The sequence below is a fragment of the Scyliorhinus canicula genome, chromosome 18 (assembly GCF_902713615.1).
Source record: "Scyliorhinus canicula chromosome 18, sScyCan1.1, whole genome shotgun sequence".
NCBI classification, from domain to species: domain Eukaryota; kingdom Metazoa; phylum Chordata; class Chondrichthyes; order Carcharhiniformes; family Scyliorhinidae; genus Scyliorhinus; species Scyliorhinus canicula.
In genome coordinates this window covers 104,709,120-104,727,164 of record NC_052163.1, presented here as the reverse complement: position 1 = coordinate 104,727,164, position 18,045 = coordinate 104,709,120, and the positions used below count along the sequence as shown (strand labels likewise).

Below are 18,045 nucleotides of genomic sequence, written 5' to 3'. Positions count from 1 at the left end.
CTAAAGTAAATTGTTATTTTGCACTGTAGTGTACAACATATGCAAAAACATTGGAATACTCAATATCAATTAAATTAAGGCTAAATATTTATTAAAATACAATTGTAACTTCAATCAGTCACTACTGCATTGATAATGCAGTCTCTTTCCCATTATCCCCACACTGCAATTCCGTAGGTACTAATTGTAAATATTGGCCGGAATTCTCTGGCCGTTGTGATTCTCTTTTCCCACCAGCAATGCACCCCCCTGTGGGTTTTCCAGTGGCATGAGGTGGTTTCAACGGGAATCTCATTGACAAGCGACAGGAAGAGAGAATCCCGCCGTCAGCGAACGGCGGGCCGCTGACAGACATGCGGTTGGGGGAAGAGAGAATCCCGCCCACTATTTTTATTGGAGGACATGGTGCATGATGCCAGTCTCTTAATGGAACTAATGAAATGAAATGAAATGAAAATCGCTTATTGTCACGAGTAGGCTTCAATTAAGTTACTGTGAAAAGCCCCTAGTCGTCACATTCCGGCTCCTGTTCGGGAAGGCTGTTACGGGAATCGAACCATGCTGCTGGCCTGCCTTGGTCTGCTTTCAAAGCCAGCGATTTAGCCCAGTGTGCTAAACAGCCCTATGAATGCCCTTGAAACTAAAAAATGTGCCTCTTATCACCCTTCCCTTGAACACTTCTACAGAATGGAATCAGGACTAGGACAGAGCAGGCATGCAGTCACGCCAACTACAAATTTGGAACGGCACCAAATAGCAATTACAGAAAAATGTAGTTTGGTGTCATATCAGGCCACTGATATATAGGATATATATAGCTAAATTTAGCGGTCCTTTATCTTCGAATAATTCAACAGCAATGGATTCTGAAAGAGTTCTTGTCAGATATGATATTTGCAGCAATTTCACTCAGGAAACCAGAGCCTAAAAAGGTTAGAAGTAGGAAAGATTTGTTTATGACAACTGCTTCATATTGCTACCATCACTCGAACAGAACAAATAGAAAGTGCTAACTCAAGGATCCAGGGAATGTTCAAAAAAATAAAAAGCAAAATATTTCAAGTCATATTGAATTGTAGCCACAAGAGGGTCAAAAAGGAGGCTAGTTACATTGCATAAAACACACCTTAATTTTTCAGCTTTATTCACCTGAGGAATTGGTAATTTATGTTAATCTATTATTGATACTCAGGGAGGTCAGATCGAACTTGGATTGTTCATCAGTGCCGTAATGTTACTGAACACCTCCCTGACGATAACTATAACCTGATGACAATAATTCTGAGGGAGATTTCCTTCAGTTTCTAGTAAATTTACAGACACTTAAGGGCGTGATCTAATGGAGAAATTATGAAGTGCGGTAGTGAGCGGGAATTGCAGGGTGCCTCCAGACAGCTTACCCGGCGAGACCGCTACTGGTATCTAATGCCAATTAGGGCCGGTAATGATACCCTGTGGGCTTCCCGTCAAAAATGATTGTCCCGCCAACTGATTCACCGGGACCGCGCCCGGCAGCTCCCCGGTAGCGAGGGGGAGCAGTACTTAAACCGATCCCGCAGAGCAAATCCCAGACAACATGCAACCTTGCAGACCCGCTCCACGATTCAGAGATGTCAACCTGGCCAGACTGTTGGGGCAGTGGGGTGTAGACAGGGTACCCTGTGCCCCTGAGGGGGTTTGAGGGTCAGCCACAGGGCAGCCAGTGCCGCTTGGGAGGCAGTGGTTGTCAGAACGGGGTGCGTCATCAGGAGGACTGCCACATCAACCCCGTGGCACCAGACCTGCCTGAAAACCCCAGCCTCCTCCTGACAACCCTGCGGTTGGCAACGCAACCCATCTGCCCCCCCCATGCACAAGATCATGCCCGTGTCTGAGCACACTCCCCTCACCATTGCCAGCAGTGGTGCCCACGCCTGGCCCCTTCAAGCCCCTCCTCCCCCCACGATGCATGAAATGTGCAGTTCACAATGCCCTCCCTCTGTCCTTGCAGGTGAATTTGGCCCATAATAGATGGGAAAGGGCACAGATGGGTGATGGGGTGCCGGATATCAGAGTCCACACACCCTCCGAGGAACTGGCACTGGAGGCCACAAGGATGGCCGAGGACAGTGCAGTCCCCGATGTCGAAATTGGCTGGCGCCTCAGAGGTGAGTATTCAACGGCCCCTACCCAGATGACCTGTCACACGTGTGTTGTTTATGCCAGAATAATGATCCATCTGTCCTACTGACCACCAGTCCTTCTCCTGCAGGATATCCATCCAATGGTGTAAGCAAGGCTGCGGTGTTCCCCACCCCCTGCCCCTCTCCCCGTTGAAAGTGTCCCAAAGGCTCCATACAGAGACCCCCACCAGAAACCCCCCCATTAAAAAGGCCCCTGCCTGGAAGTGTAGAGATGCTGGCGTTGGACTGGAGTGAGAACAGTAAGAAGTCTTACAACACCAGGTTAAAGTCTAACAGGTTTGTTTGGAAAGACTCTTGCATCATTGACTTTGTCTATATATATGTTTCTGGAACCCACCTCTTCATTCAGAGCTGTACTCCGAAAGCCAGTGATTCGAAATAAACCTGTTGGACTTTAACCTGTGTTGTAAGACTTCTTACTGGAAGCTAGAGAGCAGCCAGACAGGCAGTGAAAGAAAATCATTGCTTTAAAACTAACCTGTTATTTTAAACCCTACACCTGCTGGCTCAGGCAGAGAAAGCGGCAGTTGTAAATTCCTAGAAAGCAAAAACCACATCAGCTGGGTTTAAACCCCTTCAGATCTTTGATCTGCAAGACTTCCATTCACATCAAAGGGAATTGGTTTTATTACACTGTGATTGCCCCAACAGGCACCTTATAGCCTTCTGGGCTTTTAATTGAGTTCAACAACTTCAGACTGTCAATTTTCTCCTCTTCCCTCACCCCATTTTTATTTATTTTAATTTCTTCCATTGATCTGTTTTTTATCACTGTCTCCCCTCTCTCCACCCCATTAGGGTCACCTGTTCCCTATTCCAGGTTGTCCGTTGACACACTGGTTCCCTTTGTTCTGCCATTAACACATTCTGATCTCTTAATGTGCCACTATCAACATCCTTTTTCACCATAATTACCAGCATTTACATTCCTTTCTTTTGTTCACAACATCTTTGTCAATCTCTCCCCAGCCTCCAGCTACTGTTGGCCCCCTATCCAGCCCTTACTGATCCACCCCCAAATCTCATCCTATTTCCAGTTCTCTCTAGCTCTGAAAAAGAGTCATCCAGACTCAAAATGTCAACTCTGTTCTCTCCCCACAGATGTCAGACTGGCTGAGGTTATCAAGCATTTTCTGTTACTGTATGGACTTACAGGTTAGACTTGGCAAGGTACTTCTGCTGTTAGCCTTCTGTAGATTCTTGTTGACCAGGAGACTCTCTTGCTCTTACCTCCTGCCATACACGTATTGCAAAGGTTTGCGGGCTGATAATCAAGCAGTTTAACCACATTATAAACACATTTCCAATAGCCATCAAGTCCTGATGTAGAACTCAAGCCTGGAGTTTCTGGCTCAGAGGTAGTGATGCTATCCATTGTGTCACAAGACACCCCAAAGCGCTTTACGACAAATTAATTACATTTGGAGTACAAGTCACCATAATAATCCAGGAAATGCACGGCAATACCCCACGCACAGCAATTTGATAATGGTTGGATAATCCGTTTTAGTTAAGTTTGTTAAACAACATATATTGGGCGAATTCCCCTGCTCTTTTTCAAAATAGATCCATGGGATCTTTTATGCTTGACTCACCTGAGTGACGAAGTGAATTACATAAATATGTAAATTGTTTTTACTTTTCTCAACATGAAAGGGCAGACGGTGTCTTGGTTTAACATCTCATCCAATTGACAGCACCCAACAGTGCATCGCATGCTCAGTTTTTGCACTGGAATGTCAACCTAATTTGGCACTCGAGCTTTTGGAGTTGGACTTAATTTGACTTGAGTCAGAGATGAAAGTTCTACCAGTGAGCCAAGGTTAACATCTGCTGCAGCCATCTGCTAAGACAAAGAGTTTATTCCTCAATAGGTCAGAAATTAAGAATGTGTATTAAAACTACGTGGAATGCCACTGATCCCAGAACACTTTGATTTCAGATAGTGAGGAGGTGAAATTGATCAGTGCAAAAAAATGAAAAATTGCAATTCTAACTGCTGCTGTTTTATTTTAATCTGACTGCTGTCGTCGATATGATTGGATCCTAGATGGAAAACAGACCAGAGGAAATTAAAACAAAGTTGTTGTTAACTTCACAGCACCTATCCATCTCTGGCCTTGCTGGGTTCTTTGCCTGTTCTAAACATTGGGGCTACTAAAATGGTCTACATTCAGACTATGGAAGTGACAACAGGAGTGGTTTCATGAGGAGGTGAGGAAGCTGATTTTATTGATGTGTTGAATTGCTGAATAGGGAAGAAGTCAGGGGGTTAGCCTGTCTACTTCCAAAGGTCAGAAGTATCAAGGGAACTGAAGAACAAAAGAGAATGCGGAGGTCAGTGGGACCTGATAAGTCTGGGAGGGAATGTGGCTGAGTGAATAGAAAAGCTCAATCTCTCAAGTTCCAAAAATGTCAGAACTAAAGGGTTCACCAGAAACATAAGTCAAGTTAGCCCACTAAGACGGTCAAGTTTAGCCCACTAACACTTTCAATCTGCTGTAAAGTTGCAGGCACATCCAAAGGGCAAAATATTCAGTTCAGAGGTAGCAGCATCATAGGGGTTACTATTGACCAGAACAAAAACAGACCAGCCACTTAAATACTGTGGTAACAAGAGCAGAGGCTGGGAATTCTGTGCTGAGTAATTCATCTCCTGACTCCCCAAAGCCTGTCCACCATCTACAAGGCACAAGTCAGGTGTGTGATGGAATACCCTCCACTCGCCTGGATGAATGCAGGACCAGAACGTACAAAAAGCTCAACACTATCCAGGACAAGGCTGTCTGTTTGTTTAATTGGCAGCCCATCCACAAACGTTCACTTCCTCTACCACTGATGCATAGTGGCAGCCGTGTGTACTATCTACAAGAAGCACTGCAGCAACTCACCAAAGGCTCCTCTGACAGCACCTTCTAAACTCACAACCTCGACAACTTAGAAGAAGAGCAGCAGATGCAGGGGAACAGCACCACCCGCAAATTACCCTCCAAGGAACACACTGGAGTGACTTGGAACTTTATCATCGTTCCTTCAATGTTGCCCACTCAAAATCCTGGAACTCCCTCCCCAACAGCCCTGCGGGTGTACCTACACCACGTGGATTGCAGCAGTTCAAGAAGGTGGCTCGTCACCAGCTTTTCAAGGGTAATTAGGGATGGGCAAGAAATGCTGACCTAGTCATTCCAAAAACAAATACAAAAAGAAAATAACAAAGATTTGTTAATCCTCAAGGTTGTGTTCCATATGATTAGATATTGGGCAATATACATGTATTCCCGCTTCCAGAAATGACCACTGTCATTGAGCCTGGTAGAATATCTAGAGCAAAACAAAATCTGTAACAGTCATTTAACAAGAATTGATCACTACAAATTTGCTGTGGTCAACATACCACGGCAGTCTTACTCTTATTCGTTTTGTGTTAGTTGGTTCAAGTGAACAGCACTCACCCAAGATCTCCGAGGCGACAGAGTTAGATCCCACAACTCGGGTAGATGATAGGAATGCATATTGGAGCAAGACCAACTGTCTCACTCTAATATGCAGATTTGCAAAATAGTGATCCTGCCCACAATGGGCAGAATTCCTGTCTCCCATGATGGAACGGCGCTCGTTGGGGTCTCCCAGGGGATTGGAGGCCTAGCCCTCTGGGCAAGGTGGCAGCCTGGCAGTACCAAGGTGCCCAGGAGACACCACCAGGCTGGCATTTTCCCGCGATAGGGACCAGGCCTGGGGTGCCTTGGGCAGGGTGGCCCCACGGAGCCCTTATAGGCTCTTGGGAAGGGGGGGGGGGTGGGGAGGTGGGGGTTCGGAGGTCGCGAGGGGGGTTGAGAGATTGAGACACTGTGCGGAGCTCCTCAATGCAGGAAAAAGGACCAAGTGCGGCCTCGTATGCACGCTCCCCACTGAGGCCTGAATAGAACCATAGTACCGGTAGATAGCATGGTGTTTCTCGACGTTGTGAGCACTGGGAAACACCCAACTAAATGTGCTCATTATGGGACTCTGTTCCCATTCGTTTAGATCGCGCCCCCTGTTTCTTGTCCCTGTACTATGATCTGGCAGGTCTCCTCTGTCTGTAGGGTCAGCACTTTTCATCAGCAGCCAAGGAAGTCAGATGGCCTCAAAAGACAAGATGGATTTTCTTGTGCGAATTCATACATACCTGAAGCATTATAAGGAACCGCTGTGGATTTCATGCCAGGGTTTTGGTGTCTTGCATTGCCTTGGGAGGAGTTTTATGCAACCAAGCATACCATTTGATCGCATATTGTTTGTATGTGGGTGTGAACCCATTAGACTGACCACTAAGCAGTTAAAAAGACTGAAGATGGTTCAGTGGTAAATAGCGGTGTAGCATTGAGCCATATGTATTATAAAGGTTGTCCACCACTGGTATTTATTTTTAAGTTACTTGAAGAAACAGCCATGGTGCATGTGTGACATAGACACCAAACAGGATGAATCCTTCAGTTTGATATTTGTAGCAATATCTGACAAAAACTACAAATAGCAAACAGTTAAAATTAAATTCCTCCAGATTAGGAGACAACTGGGTTTAGCTGTGCTGTTTTCCATGTTCACATAGGCCATATTGCCCGACTTCAGACATGAAGAGAGCATCTTAGACTACTACTGAGAGGCCAGCACCCCTCCTACATGTCTCATTGCCTTCACAAGAGATGGGTTAAAGGGGGAAATTGAGGAATTGGGAAATAATTGGATGTAAAAACATTAATATCATGGAAGTGACTTTCCTTCACCCTCCTACATCACAACAGTAAAACCTTAGTTACACTTGGGCCTCAACACATATGTTGCTACCCATATCAAAAAGTTCAGTGTAGAAAACTACTTCTCAACTAAAAATGTTATTTTAAAAGACAGCAATTAAATGAATACATTGCTACTGATTCTAATTAGTTTAGTGTAACATCTTATAAATTAAATTAAACTGGAAGGCCTTTTTGTCAGACGACTCGGAAAAACAATTATACAATTTAATGCATACCATCAGCATCTTTTTTTTAATATGAAGCAGAGCACCAAGAACTCTAATTACCCCCAAAATAATTCAGTGAATGACGCGGTGCCAACTGTGACATGGGAATGATAATAAGCCACTAACATCTTCATGGCTCAATGAATAAGATCTACCTCCGGGGTATTTCCTCAAATTGTAAGCCTTGACTGCTAAATACAACCAATAAAAAAAGATTTGTTTAATTGCTGTCTGGAGATGACTTAAGACTGCTGTACTATATAAAGCACTCTTAAAGCTATTTGTTGTAATTATTGTTGAAAAAGCAATTGGAATGCATTATGGGGTTATCGCTTTACTTTCCTGCAATGCCCCCGTTTTATAATAAGACAGTCAGACTTTTGGGACATCAGCTCTTATTTCTTATTGTTGTAGCTGTGTCTCTGGGACCTTACTATTAGCTGATGTGATCTTGTTTAATTAGTTTGAAATAAAATGTACTATATGTAGGTTTCATACAATTAATAACTTCCATATTGGAAGGGTCCATAGTTCCTGCTTAAAAATATACTAATGTAAATAAAGCATAGTAAGTAGTCACTTTCACTATAGGGTTTATAAGTACAATGTCACCTTCACATGAGGATAACACTCCCCAGGGCCTGGGGAGTAGAACAACTGACACAGGGTGTCTCGCTCCGCAGGAAGCATGCGTCCTCTCATTTGAGCACGAAGTGGCATTGTCACTGAAGTCATGGAGTAGTCCGTGGCTCGCTCTCCCTCCCTCCCAGGCTGTGTGGAGGCAAAGGGCCCATGAATGGGGAAAAAATGGGGATAAATTGGGAAAAAAAGTAAATGAAAAATGAAAACATTTTGCAACACAATGCCTAGATAGATAATGTACACTTTACATACTACAGTTAACTACTGAACAGGTTTGCTAATTACTCACTTGATTATACTTCCAATTCTATCATTGCTGGTGGTAAATACATTTTACTACATGATCTCTAATTACAGTCTGACAACTTAAACCAATAAATTGCAGACAGAATGTAAATACTATTCAAATTGGCCAGCTAAATTAATGCAATTCAAGTGAAGGTCACTCATGTCTGCAATGCAATACATGTAATTAGAATATATGTTTAAACATGGGGTATGTGCATAACCTGGGGAGGATTTATACATTTTTAACTTTACTTACTGCACAGTTCAAAAAGAGAAATGATCACAGCCAATTACTTATGTTTTTTTTAAAAGGAAAAAAATACATTTATATGGTCAGCACATGCATTACTTCTTTTAAAATTGGGAAGGTTAGATGAGTGCCAGCAAATACAATGTAAAACTCCCAACGATGGAAAAGGGTAGGAAAGAATATGAGGTAAATAAATAGTGGCGATTATCTAACATTAAACTTGGGTTCGAAAAAGGTTGGATGAGGAAGGGAAAGCAGAGGCGGTAACGAGGTCCTAGAAAAGACTGAAGTGCAATGTGATGAGACAATGTAAAGGCAAGGAACAGACTGGACGAGATACAATAAAATGGAGATTTGAATGCTAATAATACGGGGCCTGCAAAGATTAAGATAACATCTCAGCAGAATTTGCTATTGTTAATTGTTATTATTTGATCTTATAAATTTCCAAAAACAAAAACGAGTTCACAACTGAGCCCAATTGTTACACCTGCCTTTTGCAGGAGGAATCATTGAATAACAATCAGGAACAGGATCCCTGGTTACTTCTTCACCATTAACCATTCCCTCTTTCTCTGCCTGGGGACACTGAGACCAAATGCAGCTCTAATTGCTGGTCAGACTAAACTGACTACAGAGCAGTTATTGCACCTGGAATACTCCTGGTTCACATGCCTCACCATCATCTCATGTAATGCATGTATTCACTGAGCCACCTGTAGGCCGCTATTATACTTCTTAAAATTGCTTTTGAAATGAATCGTAGAACCTTGATGAGTCAGTGTATTTTACTATATATATCTTTTTGTCACTTTACGCTCACGTCCCCTTGCTGAAATTGCAATCTGCTCCTGCTGTCGTCATCAGGACTCGGGACATTCATTCAAGAGGGCAAATTTGTCATGGGACAGGTTGTCCTTGCTGTCTGCTCAGTTGAATAAGTTAAAATGGCAGAAGGCAAGTTAAATGACCTGGTCAATTTTAACTGCCCACCTGCCCAGTTTCTGCTGGCTGCGAAGACTTAATGCTGGCCCCTGTTTTTCAGTTTACTCTGAAAATAGTTCCAAAAGCTGACTCTTTTAAAAGAATGAGAGCATTAATTTATTCAATGCACCTCAAAAATCTTCTTTATTAGTAAGTATATTGATCCTTTAGATAAGTCATGTTAATCCTTTAACCAGTAAGCAGAGAAAAACACAGTATAATATCCATTTTGAGCACTGACTGTTCCTTGTGGCTTTTAAAATTAACACCTGTTGTCCATGATCATGGGCAGACATATGATTTTCTGTGAACTGAACTTTCTACAATAATTGAAGATATCATCACCACAACAATCTGTGAATTCAGAAAAGCTGTTGCAGTCTGCAAATGGTGGGCGAACATATTCATCAGCCCCAGCGACATAGTGTCCAGAGAGCGAATTCTGTTTTAAGTAGCAAGCTTCCCTTGAATTAGCAGTGACATTAAGGATTTATTTTGAATATTTTCCATTGGTTATCTGCTGACTAATGAGGCAATTAAAATGTGCTTTACTGACGAGTTGCGATTCTGTGTCAGTGACTGACAGTGTTGATGTGCCATTTCATTACATAACAATAAGCAATGTGATAAAGCCCTTGTTCCATTAATGCACTCACACCGGCAGATTGAAATCCTGGTGACAGCCTACACTTGTGTCAAGTCGACTTGTGTGACGGTGTTCGGTGTTATGCCTGACATCCGGCCTTTACAGGGAGCAAAGACGGTTGTCCCTCCAACTTGTCCCATGACAAATCTTTGCTCAGTTGCACCTACATGACACAAAACTTGGAGGAGTTTGCTTCCCTCCTTGGCCTCTCAGCTGAAGCGGGATAGACAAAAGAATGAGCACTCAAGTGGGTCAGACTCAATAAAAAGTTGTTCAAATTGAGAAGGCAAAGGCCAAGAAAAAGGCATGCAAAATCAAATGATACCTGTGGATTCAAAGTCATGTTTCAGTTCCCGTACTTTAAAATTTTACTTAGCTTTATTGGGAATGTATGTTGCAATAGCAATGAAAATACGCTTGTAAAACTATATTAGGGCAAAAGAGCATGGGATGTTAAAGTTATACCTCCCAGTACCACTTCAAACTCTGTGATATAAATAAATTGTACAGAAATGGATTTAAACACAGGAGACTTCCATAGATATTAAATTGTGGTATGATAATCCGAAACTTATTGAAGTGCTTATTAAAATTGCAGAGACCAGCTTTTAAAAGAGATTTCTGCCAACAGTTTAGCTTATAAAATTCTTTGATAATGACAGTAAATTATATACATTCATTCTATTAGTTTAATGCACGACTAGACGCAATGTATATGTAGAATAAGAATAACAAATCTTCCAGTAAACAGATTGTTCTCAGGTAGTGGGAGCAATGTTGCACAGCTGGAAGCAATTAATGGATTTGAACGGATTAGTGGAATTCTTATTCAAAGAATAGATATTGCGACAGTAAAGAACTGGTCTTAAAATTGAACTATGATGGGCCACATTACAGTAATTTTAAGCCCAGTTCTTCAGTTCTGTCAGTGACAAACGGACACTAAACATGAATTAGATGTTTCAATAATGTGAAATGTGGGGAAATTAGGGCGCAGCGGCTCCCCCGTGCTCAGCCCTTGCTCTTTTGCCCTAATATAGTTTTACAAGCGTATTTTCATTGCTATTGCAACATACATTCCCAATATTGCTAAGTAAGTTGGGCATAGCCGCGATGACTACCCTTTCCCAGCGAACAGTAAGTCACATGCAGATCACAGAGCAATATTAAGGCCGCTGGGAGCAAACACTTGCTTCTCACCAAGTGGGTTGGATGTGCAACTGGAGTCTTGCATCATTTTTGGAAAATCCAACAACTAAGTTAGCTCTTGAGATCACAAGCTAAAAGCGGGATTGTCCTTTTTCGCAACAAAATAACTTCTTTAAGAAAAGGAAAACTCTTGCATTTATATAGCACCATTCATGACCTCAGGATGTCACAAAGTGCTTTAGAGCAAATGAAGTACCTTTGAAGTGTAGTTACTGTTGCAATGTATGCAAATTCAACAGCCAACCTGGGTACAGCAAGATTCCACAGCAATAAAACAAATGGTGTAGCTCGTCACAGGTTACATGTTGGCCAGCACTCCTGTAGAACTCCCTGATCTTCTTTAAATAGTGCAATAGGATCTCTTAACTCCACTCCAACAGGCCTCAGGTTCAACATTTCACTCAAAAGATGATACTCCTGACAGTACAGCATTCCCTTAGTACCGCATTGAAGTGTCAGCCCAGATTAATTGTTCAATTCCTTCAGAGGGGTTTGAACTCACAACCTTCTGATTTAGAAGTGAGAGTGCCGTCCCTGATTCAAGCTGACGTTTAAAGACAGCTAAAGTTAGAAGAACTACAAGGAAAATCAAGTCTCTTCTATTCAAGCTGTTCAGCCACTGGAAAGTGATATATGGAAGACTGGAAACTACAATTAACAAAAGCATCATGCCCTGCCATTTCAATACATAACCAACAGGATAAAATAAGGGAAGAATTGACCAGTAGCTTTCACTGAAACTTGCATTCATAAACCTGTTTTGTGTATAAATTTTAAAAATACAAATCACATTACAAGCCTTCAAAAACTCAGCCAATTTACAAAATCTGATCTCCTGAAATGAATAATTGTTGCAACCAAACATACTATAAGTTGTTCTGCAATCTAGTATTCTGTTGTTTGACTGATTTGATGCCCTGTATTGATGAGCAAAACAGATGAAATCAAGAATGACAATAGTGCTTGATTGGTGGTTATAAACTTGGCTCACATTGTACATCCAACATCCATAGCAAGCTTTAACATAAATTCACATCCATGTCTGGACTTGTGTTTGGATTTGAGCTATATTGCACAAGGGAAACATTTTGGTGTTCTAGACTGGCCGAATTCCATTTTGGCGAGGGATACTGAGGATGATCCCACACTACATAAACGGACTCCAAGCAGTCCATTTGAGAAGAGTCATTTATAACTCTAGATCGCACTATCTCAGGTTTCCGTTGCAGAATTAAAATTTCATTGGTAGTATTGGTAAGTCCCAGTGTTATTCCTGCCTGCCTTTGGGCAGCACTGTAGCACAGGTGGATGGCACTGTGGCTTCACAGCGCCAGGGTACCTGGTTCGATTCCCCGCTGGGTCACTGTCTGTGCGGAGACTGCACTTTCTCCCTGTATCTGTGTGAGTTTCCTCAGGATGGTCTGGTTTCCTCCCACAGTCCAAAGACGTGCAGGTTGGGTGGATTGGCTATGATAAATTGCCCTTAGTGACCAAAAAGGTTAGGAAGGATTATTGGGTTACGGGGATAGGGTGGAAGTGAGGGCTTAAGTGGGTCGGTGCAGACTCGATGGGCCGAATGGCCTCCTTCTGCACTGTATGTTCTATGTTTGCTCTTTGTTCTGTAGTGGTAAGAGAGAATGTTCTGAATGCAGAACTCTCTCACTATCCACAGTAAAAGTGGAAGAGGCGACAAGGGACTAACTGAAAAATAGACAGAAAAAGACGAAGTTCACGTAGCTTCTGTAGAGAATGCAGTGTCGCTTCACCGCAGCACGGTAGCATTGTGGATAGCACAATTGCTTCACAGCTCCAGAGTCCCAGGTTCGATTCCGGCTTGGGTCACTGTCTGTGCGGAGTCTGCACATTCTGCCCCTGTGTGCGTGGGTTTCCTCCGGGTTCCTCCCACAGTCCAAAGATGTGCAGGTTAGGTGGATTGGCCATGATAAATTGCCCTTAGTGTGCAAAATTGCCCTTAGTGTTGGGTGGGGTTACTGGGTTATGGGGATAGGATGGATGTGTTGACCTTGGGTAGGGTGCTCTTTCCAAGAGCCGGTACAGACTCGATGGGCTGAATGGCCTCCTTCTGCACTGTAAATTCTATGATAATCTTGTGTCATGGTACTGTAATGTGACAACAATATTTTCGCTGATTGGTTTGCATTGTTGTGAAGCTAAAGATGCTGGATGCTGCATCGTCCTCAAATGCATTCACAGAGCACTATTCCGACCTCCCACTGCCAGTGTGATTGTAAATGATCAAAAACAGCTGAGAAGCTTCAGCTTTTATCAGTCATTAAAGTGTGAACGCTGTTATAGCAGGAATTGGAGTTTGTTTTAATGGCAACAGCTCATCTGCTTTTGGTAGGACTTTGTAGGAGTTTGCTTTTATACATCAGACATCCGTCCTTCCCGGCATGAGCAGAAAAAAGGTGATGGACTGAAAGTGCCTTGCCCTCCAGAAAAAAAAAAGTGACTCTATAAACAGCGAGAGCAGCAGTAACATGACATAAACTGTGATCCTTTGATGGACACATCTGATCAGTTTCAACAAGAAAAAGAAAACTGTGAATGTTGGAAATCTGAAATAAATGACAACGTTTTGGAAATACACCTGACAAGTTAACCTTCCATTTTGCTCGAAAGATTCTGACAGACCCAGTGCGCATTTCTAACATTTTTGGTTGCTGTTTTTAGTTTGGTTTATGTTTTCGTTGTTATGACTTTCAATTGAAAACTTCACACTTGGAACTTACTCGGCATTGCCAGCTCTGGTCAAACATGCCTCTATCAAATCTGATTTACAAGTTGCATTGAAAGATTTGTAGAGGTGTCTTTGGGCTACACTGTCCTGTTCTCCAGTCCCAGGTAGATAGAAGGACTGAACAACAAAGACATGCCTTTAATTTGCATTCACATATGTAACATGATAACACATTGTAAGTCACAGAGAGATGTTTCAGAATAAGTAGGCTGAATGGCAATCAATAATTATACATGTATTTACAATGCACGCTAGATTCTAATGAGTAAAAATGCAGACTAATGTCTGTATGAACCACAATATCCTACAAACATCTGCATGAAAACAGCCACAGCTGCTTCCTATGACAACACTGTTGGAACCTGTCTTTAAATGGTCCATTTAATGATCGGCTACTGGCACAAAGAAATACACTTCAACCTGGCTGGTAAATTCAGTCCCACCCAGTTATTCTGTTCCTGGTGTCACTATTCCTTGATGTACTAAGTGGCCTAAAATACTTTTAGACCTTTGCAGCCCAGACTCTAGTTTACAGAAAGATACTGCAAAAAAGCAATGGCATTTTCAACATCAATCTCTTACACAATCGCCATTGCAGTTTGGTTTATTTGGCAATTGGTATGCTGCTGACTCAGAAGTTTAGGATTTTGGGTCCCAATACATTGTTTCACAATAGAATTTAACATGCTCAACTTGCAGGGCTGAGGTTGCATTATGTTGTTAGATTTGCCATCTTTCAGGTGAGAGGTTAGACCGAGGACTCATCTGTCTGTTCAGATGGACGTGAAAGGTGCCATGGCACCACTTCAGGAGAGCAGAGAATTCTGGAATCCTGGCCCAATATTTCTCCCTCCAAATTATCACCAAGAAATAGTTCACCTGGTCAGTCATCTCACTTGCCATACTTGGGACAATGCTGTGTGCAGATTGGTTGCTGCATTTTTGTGTGTAACAATGGTAACTACACTTTAGAAAGTAATTCATGAGACATGAAATGCTTTGGATCCTGATAAGACGCTATATAAATGCAAGTTGTCTCTTTCTCACCCATCCATCGATGTACTTAGCCACACACAAATTGTACTAAGAGGTAAAAACTCAGGTCAATGCACGGAGATATAAAGCAAGAAACTGCAGTACATCTTTTACATTTGATTCAACCATGTCATGAGCAATGAAGGAAGAATACAAAAAATAATCACATCCTACTATCTCCTAATTTTTTTTGAAGGTGACAGGAATATCTCCATTGATAGCGGTGAAGATCTTTGCCATCCTAGTTGCAAATGCCAGCTCAGTTCGATAAGCTTTGAAGATAATTGGGAAGAGCTACAGCGAAGGAAATGAAACGGCATACAGCAAGATGTATTGAAACTTCATGGACCAAGAAGGGGTGATGACCAATGCGCTCCTCATTTTGTTCTGGCATGCGCAGCCTCTTTAAATGCTTTTGCACAGCCTTGTGTGCTGTACCTCAAAGGGACTCACTTGTCTGCAGCCATTCCTGAGATGCTGCGCAGCTCAGAGAGAACATTGGTGATGCCACTTAATGGGCCAGGAAGTGGAGTTGTTACAGCATTGCATTTTCTTTGCAGAGGGAGCATCTCATGCAAAAATTACATTAATGCAACAAATTTCCCTCAACAGGATTTTGCATTGCCTACCTTACCAGTATTCAGCTGGTTCCAAAGATGACTCCACGAGCCTAGCATGCACATCTCTTTAAAATCACAAGTCCCACCACTAGTGTTATAAATATTGCAATTGTTCAGTCTTTTTACATAACATCACTAGATTTCACTATTTAAGGTCTTGGGCTAGGTCATTCATCCCTGCTGTGAAATTTTGCATTAGTAATGTGACCAGAAGGTAAGCCAAGAATGTAGATGCTGTAAGGACATTGCTGAGATTCAAGAAAGGAGGCTGCTAAAACATTATACTCCCGTACAGAGCTAAATCGAACAGAAAAATTTAGCAGACTGCATGAACAGCAGAGGACGTGAAACTTTTGTTGAAATGTTGACTTTTGGTAACCTTATATAATCTGTATCTGGCAATGTGGGACTTTTTTGGGGGTATAGTCAGACAAATTCTCTGTCGGCAGGGAAATTCTAACAATCAACATGAAAGGATGTTTCAGAAAAAGACTAATGTTTTTTCTTGTGCTATAAAATTTCATTCATCCCTTATCTCCTTTTAAGACACAGAATTATGTTTCACTTCCCCCTTTCCACAACTGTGAATTGGCAACTTCTATAAGAAAGTTTACTCTTACCGGGCCTGGTTGCTGGTTAGATGAGTCACAGGCAAGTGAGACCAGATCCTTGAGAGGGTCCGGTGGATTGAGATGTGGTGGGAACCGGATCGTTGTGTGAGGGAAGTAACCTGAAGCACTCTGGGGAAGGATGGAGGTTGTTGGAAAATGCAAAGATGAAGAGGCATGGGGACTTCGTGACGCAAGACCTGCAAATGCATAAAAGAACAAATTTAGCTTCAAACCGTTCCATGTTATAAAGAAACACATCTTACATTTACTGATATTTTGTGGATTGAAGATGCAAGGGGTTTGCTTTTTTGTCCACACTTGGCACAAGCACACAGTGGAAAACATTTTGCTGTGACATTTTTTTCCTGCCTACCTCATCACAAAGCATTTTTTAGTGAGATTTTAATCAAGTGTTAAAATATCATCTGTTTTAATTTACTGACTGCGAGGGCTAGATGGAGCAGCTTCTTCACTAGGTACTTGTACTATGCTCCATTTTTATGAAACATACACAATAACTGCATCTGAATAGAAAATGGGAGCCTTTCACAGCAAGACTTGTAGGTTTTTTTAAAGATAATGTTTTTCCAATTCAGCTTTCCACACAGACCAATCCCAACCGGAGGAACAGCACCTCATCTTCTGATTAGCCTTCAGGACTTAACATTGAGTTCAATAACTTCAGACTGTGAACTCTTTCCTCCACTTTCACCAAATTTTTATTTATGTATTTTCATTTCTTCGATCGATCTGTTTTTCCCTCACCATTGTCCTCCTTCCCCACCAGGGCCATCTATTCCCCATTCCTAGTTGCCCTTTGACACACTGCTTACCTTTGTTCTGCCATTAACACATTATAATCTCTCAAAGTGCCACGATCATCACTCTTCTTTGCCTTGATCACTCTCATTTACATTCATTCTCTTTCTGTGCTTGACACCTTCATCAATCTCCACCTATCGCTGGCCCTCTATCCAGCCCCCACCACACTACAGTATAAATCTGACCCTATTTCCAGGTCCCTCCAGTTTTGACAAAGAGTCGTCCAGACTCAAAGCGTTAGCCCCTTTCCTCTTCACAGATGCTGTCAGACCTGCTGAAATGGTCTATTATTTTCTGTTTTTGTTTCAGTCCCATAATAATGATATTAATAATCTTTATCAGTGTCACACATAGGTTTACATTAACATTGTAATGAAGTTACTGTCGCCACATTCCAGTGCCTGTTCGGGTGCACTGAGGGAGAATTCAGAATGTCCAATTCACCTAACAAGCACAGCTTTCGGGACTTGTGGGAGGAAAATAGAGCACCCGGAGGAAACCCACACCGACACGGGGAGAATGTGCAGACTCCGCACAAACAGTGACCCAAGCCGGGAATTGAAATTGGGTCCCAAGCGCTGTGAAGCAACAGTGCTAACCACTGTGCTACCGTGCCGCCCGTATTAAACTTGGAGCTCATAATGGGAACATAGAACATAGAACAGTACAGCACAGAACAGGCCCTTAGGCCCTCGATGTTGTGCCGAGCAATGATCACCCTACTCAAACCCACGTATCCACCCTATACCCGTAACCCAACAACCCCCCCCCCCCCCCACCGTAATCTTACTTTTTTTTTAGGACACTACGGGCAATTTAGCATGGCCAATCCACCTAACCCGCACACCTTTGGACTGTGGGAAGAAACCGGAGCACCCGGAGGAAACCCACGCACACACGGGGAGGACGTGCAGACTCCGCACAGACAGTGACCCAGCCGGGAATCGAACCTGGGACCCTGGAGCTGTGAAGCATTTATGCTAACCACC

General features: G+C 42.5%; 1 protein-coding gene across 4 annotated transcripts in view; it reads right to left on the bottom strand.

Annotated features, from left to right (window-relative positions):
- Positions 1-18,045, bottom strand: part of nfic (nuclear factor I/C) — a 550,936-nt gene that overhangs the window by 128,676 nt on the left and 404,215 nt on the right. For 3 of the 4 annotated variants that reach the window (XM_038778311.1, XM_038778309.1, XM_038778310.1), the window contains exons 8-9: positions 16,244-16,431; positions 7,801-7,959 (exon numbers count right to left, since the gene is read on the bottom strand). In XM_038778311.1, coding sequence (XP_038634239.1) covers positions 7,801-7,959; positions 16,244-16,431 — 347 coding nt within the window. The remainder of the gene's footprint in view (positions 1-7,800; positions 7,960-16,243; positions 16,432-18,045) is intronic. The other variant, XM_038778312.1, reaches the window with a different exon arrangement.